We start from the raw sequence: 9315 nt of genomic DNA, 5'->3' as shown, positions 1-9315 counted from the left end.
CACTGGACTTAAGGCATAGTTTCTTCTTGTGCCCTATAAAATTTCATCTTGCTCTATAAAGGTGTGGTTTCACAATTTGAAGTAATTCAAGGATCTTGTTCCTTGGAAGAATGGATGTCACTAGAACCGATACTACGGTACCAAGTTGGTATAAGAATTTTTAAATCCTGCCAGTACTTGTTATTCTTCAGTATCGTAAGTAATGATGGTACCGAAGGTAGCCACTAGCGAGGCTGCAATTCTTCCAGAATTGATGGGGGCAGGCAGAGCATATGCCTGGAAATGTGTCAATCGGTCCTCAAAGGGTAAAGAAGAAGAAAAAACACCTACAAGCACACAAAAGAACGTGGAAGATGGCTACAAGTTCAGCTCCTCCTCAACTCGTTGACAAAAAAGGTGCTAATGGTGCATTCAAGTCATGTCGGATACATCATATTTACGAGTTGAACACACTTGAATACCACCACAAAGTCGTTATTATGAGTGGGAAACTCGAAATTTTCTTTAAGCCCAGAGTTTCCAAGTTGGGGGTGTGTCAGTGAAAAAACATGTTGGATGCAATGGACACAGCCAAAGTCTATTGATTTGCAGTGTCTGTATTGACGGTAAATTTCGTGAGGGATTGGCTGCATGTTTATTTTTATGTTATGTCTTGTTATTTTATGTTTGCATGAATGTTAGTATTATTTATTATTTATGGACAGCACTTTGGTCCATTTTAATGGTTTTGAAAGTGCTTTATAAATAAAAGTTGAGTTGAGAAATGAATAAAAAAATGTTTTGCAATGTACAATAAAACTATATGTTACATATTCAAAATATTAAATTATTGTATAATTATCATAGAATGTATGATTCAGTTTAAATCACCTTAATAAATTCAATAAAAAAAGAAAAAAGTGAAAACACAATGATGCACAATTGTGGATGTAGAGTTTTTTAAAAATCATTGAATTTTATGTAGAAAAGTTCAATTAAATCGCCATCTTGCTCCAACCAAAGTGATTTAAATGCACCTGACATAATATAAATACAATTAGAAAACCCACACAGCTTCACCAGAGCCCCATTTGCCAGACCCAGTCTGTTTCCACCTCCCATGACAAGGACGAGGGGTTGGATTTTGGGAGGCATGGTGGCCAACAATGTATTCCAAAAAGATAACAAAAAAAGCTGTAAAGGGTTACATCTGTGGATCTGTAAAGGTAACAAAGCTGTCAGTCACACATTATTTGATTTTACATATTAAGTAATGAATAATGCAGTTTGCACTTACTGTTGTTTGGTAAAAACACTGTTAAAGAGGGCTTGCTAGCCTGTAATGCCATAGTTCTAATTTAGCCCTCCTGTAGGCCATTACTTCCTGATGATGTCGGTCTTGCTGCTCCTTCAGGGCTCTCAATTATTTCCTGATTCCCTGGAGTTCAGCTATTTTCTCCTTTGGCATGAGATTAATGGCTGGTGTTCTGGAATGTCAGGAGGATGTTGCTCAGCACATGAAGAGGCCTCAGACTGAGGTGAGTCAGGGGAAGGGAGCAATAGGCCAGGACCAGGACCAGGACCCATTGCTGATGCTTGAGGGACAGACTGGAGGAGGCCTGATGCTGGCCTGATGTTGGAGAGCCAGACAGAGGAGTCCAGATGTTGAAAGGCCTGGTTGGTGCACATGCATCTATGCCTCCAAGGATCCCCTCCAATGCCCCAGGATGGTCAAAACTTTATCTTCCTCTGCAGTCACAATTGATATCTCCACCTTCTCCAGTCTTTTTTGCTGGAGGTCTAGACTGGAGAAGTCCTGATGCTGGAGGGCCAGACTAGAGGAGGCCTGATGTTGACAAGCCAAACTGGAGGAGGCCTGATGCTGGAGGGCCAGACAGAGGAGTCCAGATGTTGAAAGGCCTGGTTCATGCACATGCGTCTATGCCTTCAAGGATCCGTTCCAATGCCTCAGGCCCCAGAATGGCCAAAACTTTATCTTCCTTTGCAGTCAGAGGAGGAACTGAATTGATACCTCCACCAGTCTTTTTTGCTTCCCTTTTACAATGCCACAGCCCTCTGTTTTGTCACACTTGCAAAGTCCCTCCACTTATTCCTCACTTCTTCTGGGCATTGCTTATTCCCATAGCCAGAATCTCTTTTTTTTTCGTGGTGATTTCTGCCCAGATTTTCTTTTTGTTCGAATTTGTAATGCTGTTTTGTAAACCATGGCTTCACGGGGCTTATTGCTTTTATAAAACGGTTATTCCATATACGTAGTAAGGTTTCACAAAATAAAGGGTAATGATATGAATAAAAATAGTATTCTTCCACCAAACAATATAGTTCCTCAGAAACAGCTGTGGTTGCAACAAAGTGGTTGCCGAGCAACAGACAAACGTACACAAATCGGCTCAGCCAATCAGAATCAAGCACCGGAACTATCTGTTTTATAAAGTTTGATTTTATTATTTTCCACCTCCTCCAAAAGAACTGTAAATTCTTTCTTTGAAAATTGTGGTTTTCATTTCATTTTGTCACCTCTCATTAACACATGGTTGTAGGGCAAGGGGACTTAAATAGGAAATGATCTTGAGCAAAATAAGCAACAGGTGTGCACAACATTAGATCAATCACAGTCTTTTCAAAGCCCATCATTTCTTTTTATTTTAATTGTGGTGATTTATCAATATCCAATAAGAAATTAAAAATGGTATTTATATGTAATTGTTAAATTAATAATTATAGACTTTGGGATCAGAAAAGAGCACATTTGAACTCTGTGTGTTTATATGTATAGCCTATATTTTAGAATGAATGTTGCGTTATTGACGGTATTTCTCCACTCCTATGTAACGTCACTATGAAAGCATATTGAATGAGAGCCAAAAAAGAGGAAAGAAAACCAGTTTACAGTAGGTGGCGGTATGTGCCCATGGCACCAGTCTGTTATTAGATTGAAGAAAAAGAAGAACGTCTTTGTGTTTTTTGATTGTTTCCCTGGCTTATAAGCTATTGCTGCCTGCCCTGACCATTGTCTGTTTCTTGGATTACTCTTTTGTCTTGCCTTTGGATATTATTGTTTGCTGGTGTTAGACCCTGCCTATTTTGACTATGCTCTTCAATAAAGCTTGCACTTGGATCCCCTTCTCTGTTGTCATGCCGTCCGTAAAAGCTTGAAGGAGATCCTATAATGAATTTATAATTTATATGAATTTACTGTGGTTACAATAAATATATTTCATTAAATGCTATGATTAATGTCATATTTTATTGTCAGAAACTCTCATAAAGCTAATTTCAGTCTTGAGAGGAATAGATTATATTCATGATTCATAGAGCATTCAGACATTTCACATATTTATCATCAATTAAAATCAAGTCGATATGTCTTTTTTTTCTGAGGGAAAAAATCACATTAATTTTCAAATATGAGTTACACGTCATTAATGAGTCATGATGGTTAAAGTTACTTTTCAACTGAAAGGTAATTGTCATAGTAATAATATAAATGATGTGACATTACAATAAAAACACAAATGTAAGTTGAGAAGAGTACAGAAACCCATCGTCCCTCAGCAGGACTCACACGCACACACACCCTGATAAAATAAATCTATATGGGGATTTATTACAAACATTTATTCTGACATGTTATTTCAGTGACAGAAATTCAGCTGCAGTATTAATGTCATGAAGAGAAAAGAAGAGACTCTATAACGTCTCACTTTTACTGATTTATCATGCAGCTGAAAGCATTCCAATCTCTCGTCAGTCTATTCTGATTCATCAACAGTTTCACTGATCCAGGCCAAACCCAAAACCCAGGATAGAGCATCTGAGTGAATGTGGTCTGGACTGTGTGGATGAGGCTCTTTGTGTCAGAGATGCTGTAGAAGGACAGAGTTCCTGCACTGTGATCCACATACACTCCTATTCTACGGCTGATGGACTCTACAGTGAGATCAGTCACTATGTTATTGTGTATGAATGAGTAACTGGAGGGAGAGCAGAACAAACTCCACGACTGATTGTTATTTCCAAACACACACTCATCTCTGTCTCCTTTCCTGCTGATGCTCTTATATGACACTGATATACACACACCTCTATCTCCACTCCATTCAATTTCCCAGTAACAGCGTCCACACACACTCTCTCTACACAACACCTGCTGACACTTATCAAATCTGTCTGGATGATCAGGATATGGCTGATCCTCTCTCGCACATGTCACCTCTCTGTTCTCATACAGAATGAGTTCAGTGTTTGCTGTGTTTGGATCCAGTGTGAGAAAACAGGCATCTAAACACAAGAAAAGAGACATTTATAACAAGGACAATCACTAAAGCTGTGTGTGTGTGTGTGTAGACATACATTTCTTTAGACCTGCTGTAATCCTGGATTCTCCTCCATGATCCATACTATAAAACACAGAGTCACATTCAATAAGTAAACAAACACAAAATCAAATTTGTATATTTTTAATTATGAGTTTGGCTTCCAATGTTTATGAAAACAAGATGGTCAAGATAAAAATGAGTTAAAACATGCTTATACAGACTTGCAAGGTTCTAAAAATGCTAGAATAGGTTGCCAGCTCTTACATGCTTTCAGTATCTCACTGCTTGATTAAACCTCGCACCAAATAACAAGACAACGCAAAAGAAATCACTAAATCTGTGCCAAGGCAAGACTCAAACTAGTGCTCTTAATCTATTGCTGCATTATAAATAAATAATGTTAAATAAATAAATAGTTATATTTTATAAATATTATTTTTAGTGAGTAACCTGTGTGTGTTGCTTTCAAGCAACCAAACTGTTGCTTGAAACAAAACTGTACACTAATGTAACATGAGTAAGAGATACGAGAATGTCTCCATTTCAAGGTTTTTAATGTCACAGGATGATGTTCTGAAGCATCAGTTGCTATTGCTTGTGGTATAAGACTTGTTGGATTTGTGTTCATGATGAGATCTGATCTGATCATCATCAGTCTGTCTGGAATGACATGAAGAAACAGAACAAAATGTCATAAATAGATTAATAGATAACTTCTATTCTATTTAACTAAATTAAATCAACATTTGGTGTGACCATCCTTTGCATTTAAAGCAGCTTTTGCCCTCAGTGCACTTGCACATAGTTTTGCATGTAGCTTTGCAGGTAGGTTTCTTGAAGCATCTTGGAAAATCTTAAAACCATTTTTTTAGCTGCTGAAAATACTAATGGCCTAAAACTTTTGCACAGTACTGTGTGTGTGTGTGTGTCACGGTTCGCACACACGAGGAACGAAGGAGCGAGGAGACATGGAGTAAAGTAACTCAAAAGGGTTTATTAAACAAAGGCTGGGGATCACAGAACTAGACACATCAGGATGACGTTTAACGACTGACAAAGGACAAGAACTAGAACACACTTTAAATACACAGGAACTGATGAGGGGAAGACAAGGGACACCTGGAACTCATAAGACAATCAACATAGGAAACACCTGGGAAAAATGAATTCAAAACAACAGACAGAGAAACTGGATGACGGAGCACATAGGGAGCAAAGACACACAAAACCTGGCCCAGAGTCTGACATTACTCCCCCCTCCCAGAAGGCGTGTCCTCACGCCACCAAAACATCCAATGGGGAGGGGGGCGGGGCGCTCTGGAGACCTCTAGGAGTAAGGTTACCAGACGGGAGGCCTCCAGAGCGGGGCACCATGGTGGATCTGTCAGCTCTGAGCGCCAAGGTGGAAGAGGGACCACAGGAGGACATGGCGGGGTAGGGAACACAGACCCAGAAGGCGTGTCCTCACGCCACCAAAACATCCAATGGGGAGGGGGGGGGGCGCTCTGGAGACCTCTAGGAGTAAGGTTACCAGACGGGAGGCCTCCAGAGCGGGGCACCATGGTGGATCTGTCAGCTCTGAGTGCCAAGGTGGAAGAGGGACCACAGGAGGACATGGCGGGGTAGGGAACACAGAAGGCCATGGCGAGGTAGGGAACACAGGAGGCCATGGTGGAGTGGGGACTTCAGGAGGACACGGTGGTGCAGGCAGTTCAGGAGGTCATGGTGGAGCAGCCATCGAGGCCGCGGCCTCAGCCCCTGCCTCTACGGCTGGAGCCCTACTACCCCCCCAAAAAAATACTTGGGGACGTTTACAGGTTCTGAGGCCCTCCATGGGCCATGACAGGGGACTGGAGCCTTCCCTGGGCTTACTTGCGGACCTGTAGCCCTCCCTGGGCTTAACTGGGGATCAGGAGCCCTGCCTGGGCGGAACTGGGGATCGGGAGCCCTTCCTAGGCTCAGCGGGGGATCTGAAGCCCCTCCTGGGCTGAACTGGGGATCGGGAGCCCTTCCTAGGCTCGGCGGGGGATCTGGAGCCCTTCCTGGGCTGAACTGGGGATCGGGAGCCCTTCCTAGGCTCGGCGGGGGATCTGGAGCCCTTCCTGGGCTGAACTGGGGATCGGGAGCCCTTCCTAGGCTCTGCGGGGGATCTGGAGCCCTTCCTGGGTGGAACTGGGGGTCGGGAGCCCTTCCTGGGTGGAACTGGGAGTCAGGAGCCCTTCCTGGGCTAAACTGGGGATCGGGAGCCCTTCCTGGGTGGAACTGGGGATCGGGAGCCCTCCGTGGGCTATACTCAGGACCTGGGCTGACACTGGAACGAACTCTGGGGCAACAGCCGACACCCTTCTCCTCACCCCTAGCATCCTCTTCTGGATTGGGGGGGAACAGGCGTGGTCTGGGTCCACATTGGAACGAACTCTGGGGCCTGGGCCAACACTGGAGTGAGCTCTGGGGCTGAAGCCGACACCCTTCTCCTCACCCCTAGCATCCTCTTCTGGATCGGGGGGAAAAGGCGTGTTCTCGGCCAACACTGGAGCGAGCTCTGGGGCTGGAGCCGACACTGGAGCGAGCTCTGGGGCTGGAGCCGACACCCTTCTCCTCGCCCCTAGCATCATCTTCTGGATCGGGGGGAAAAGGCATGGTCGGCGAACTGGAGTGTTGAACGTCTGCCGGGCTTGCCACATGAATGTCCGGTGGGCTTGCCATATACGTGGCAAGTGGGCTGGAGATAGCCCCGGCTCACGGGCTTGACATCGGCCCGGTCAGCGGGCTGGAGAAAGCCCTGGCAAGCGCTTGACAATGGCGCAGCCGGCACGCTTCACAGAACAGCAGTCTTCGTACCGCGGAGACAAACAGGGGAGAAAAGGAAAACCAAAAGACTGTTCAAAAAACAAAAACAAAACACGGAGGAAGGTGCACCGCTTACTGTTCTGGTCAGTCGTTCTGTCACGGTTTACACACACGAGGAACACGGGAATGAAGGAGCGAGGAGACACGGAGTAAAGTAACTCAAAAGGGTTTATTAAACAAAGGCTGGGGATCACAGGACTCAACACATCAGGATGACATTTAATGACTGACAAAGGACAAGAACTAGAACACACTTTAAATACACAGGAACTGATGAGGGGAAGACAAGGGACACCTGGAACTCATAAGACAATCAACATAGGAAACACCTGGGAACAATGAATTCAAAACACAAGACAGAGAAACTGGATGACGGAGCACATAGGGAGCAAAGACACACACAAAACCTGGCCCAGAGTCTGACAGCGTGTGTATATATATATACATTTATATATGTGTGTGTGCGTGCGTGTGTACATATATATATATATACACATACAGTTGTGCTCAAAAGTTTGGACAATTGGTAATATATTTTCCTTTTTTTTTTTTTTTTTAAGAAAGCATGAGTGATCAGACAAAACATTTCTTTTATTTCTTATGGGATTCATATTTAACTACAAGTTATAACAGAATCACACAATCAGAAAAAAAAACATGGCAACAAAATAAAAATGAAATGACCCCTGTTCAAAAGTCTGCATTTTATAATAGTTGTCTATGAGGCCGTGAATTCTTGCAGGTGGCATAGCTACCCATTCTTCTTGGCAAAATGTCTCCAGGTCATGCAAAGTCTTTGGCCGTCTCGCATGAACAGTACTTTTGAGTTCTCCCCAGAGTGCCTCAGTGATATTAAGGTCAGGAGACTGTGATAGCCACGCCAGAACCTTCAGCTTTCTCTGTTGTAACCACTGGAGGGTCAACTTGGTCTTGTGCTTAGGGTCAAGAAAGTCCAAGAGCATCCCATGCCCAGCTTTCGTGCAGAAGAATGCAAATTGTCTGCCATTATTTTCTGATAATATGCTGCATTCATCTTACCATCAATTTTTATAAGATTCCCAGTACCTTTAGAGCTCACACATCCCCAAAACATCAGTGAGCCAGCACCATACTTCACAGTGGGGATGGTATTCTTTTCACTATAGGCCTTGTTGACTCCTCTCCAAACATAGCGCTTATAGTTGTGACCATAAAGCTCTATTTTGGTCTCGTCACTCCAAATCACAGTGTGCCAGAAGCTGTGAGGCGTGTCAAGGTGTTGTTGTGCATATTGTAACCAGCTTTTTGTGGCATTGACATAGTAAAGGCTTCTTTCTGGCAACTCCAACATGCAGCTCATTTTTGTTCAAATACCGTCGTATTGTACTCCTTGAAACAAACAACCACGCCATCTTTTTCCAGAGTAGCCTGTATTTCTGTTGAGGTTACATGTGGGTTTTTCTTTGTATCCTGAACAATTCTTCTGGCAGCTGTGGCTGAAATCTTTCTTGGTCTACCTGACCTTGGCTTGTTATCAATAGATCCACGAATTTTCCACTTCTTAATAAGTGACTGAACAGTACTGACAGGCATTTTTAAGGCTCTGGATACCTTTTTGTATCCTTTTCCTTCTTTATAAAGTTAAGGCTCTGGATACTTTTTGTATCCTTTTCCTTCTTTATAAAGTTCCACTACCTTGTTACGCAGGTCTTTTGATAGTTCTTTTCTGCTCCCCATGGCTCAGTTTCTAGACTGTTCTGTGCATCGGCTTGACAGCGAACACACTCAATGACCATTTATACACAGACACTAGTAGCAATTTAAAAAGCCACAGGTGTGGGAAATTAACTTTTAATTGCCATTTAAATGTGTGTGTGTGTCACCCTGTGTGTCTATAGCAAGGCAAAACATTCAAGGGTATGTAAACTTTTGATCAGGGCCATTTGGGTGTTTTCTGTTATCATTATTATTTAAAAAGAAGCCAAACATCTATGTGATAATAAATGGCTTCATATGATCACTATCCTTAAATAAAAGACCGTTCTCTAGCACTATCACTCATATATTCAAAATCAATGCCAAAATTTCACAATTCCTGCCAGGGTATGCAAACTTTTGAGCAACAACTGTATATATATATATATATATATATATATATATATATATA

The 9315-nt window shown here is 42.7% G+C and overlaps 1 protein-coding gene across 1 annotated transcript in view; it reads right to left on the bottom strand.

The window, feature by feature from the left end:
- Positions 1 to 3706: 3706 nt before the first annotated feature.
- Positions 3707 to 9315, bottom strand: part of LOC107570316 (stonustoxin subunit beta-like) — a 24407-nt gene continuing 18798 nt past the window's right edge. Inside the window, exons 3-4 of the mRNA XM_016256535.1 lie at positions 4354 to 4400; positions 3707 to 4281 (exon numbers count right to left, since the gene is read on the bottom strand). Of these exons, the coding sequence (XP_016112021.1) occupies positions 3707 to 4281; positions 4354 to 4400 (622 nt within the window). The remainder of the gene's footprint in view (positions 4282 to 4353; positions 4401 to 9315) is intronic.

This window comes from Sinocyclocheilus grahami, unplaced genomic scaffold (assembly GCF_001515645.1).
Source record: "Sinocyclocheilus grahami isolate Dianchi unplaced genomic scaffold, SAMN03320097.WGS_v1.1 scaffold1440.1, whole genome shotgun sequence".
Lineage (NCBI taxonomy): Eukaryota > Metazoa > Chordata > Actinopteri > Cypriniformes > Cyprinidae > Sinocyclocheilus > Sinocyclocheilus grahami.
Note: the sequence above shows the minus strand (reverse complement) of the source record. Positions and strands in the feature narration are given on the sequence as shown.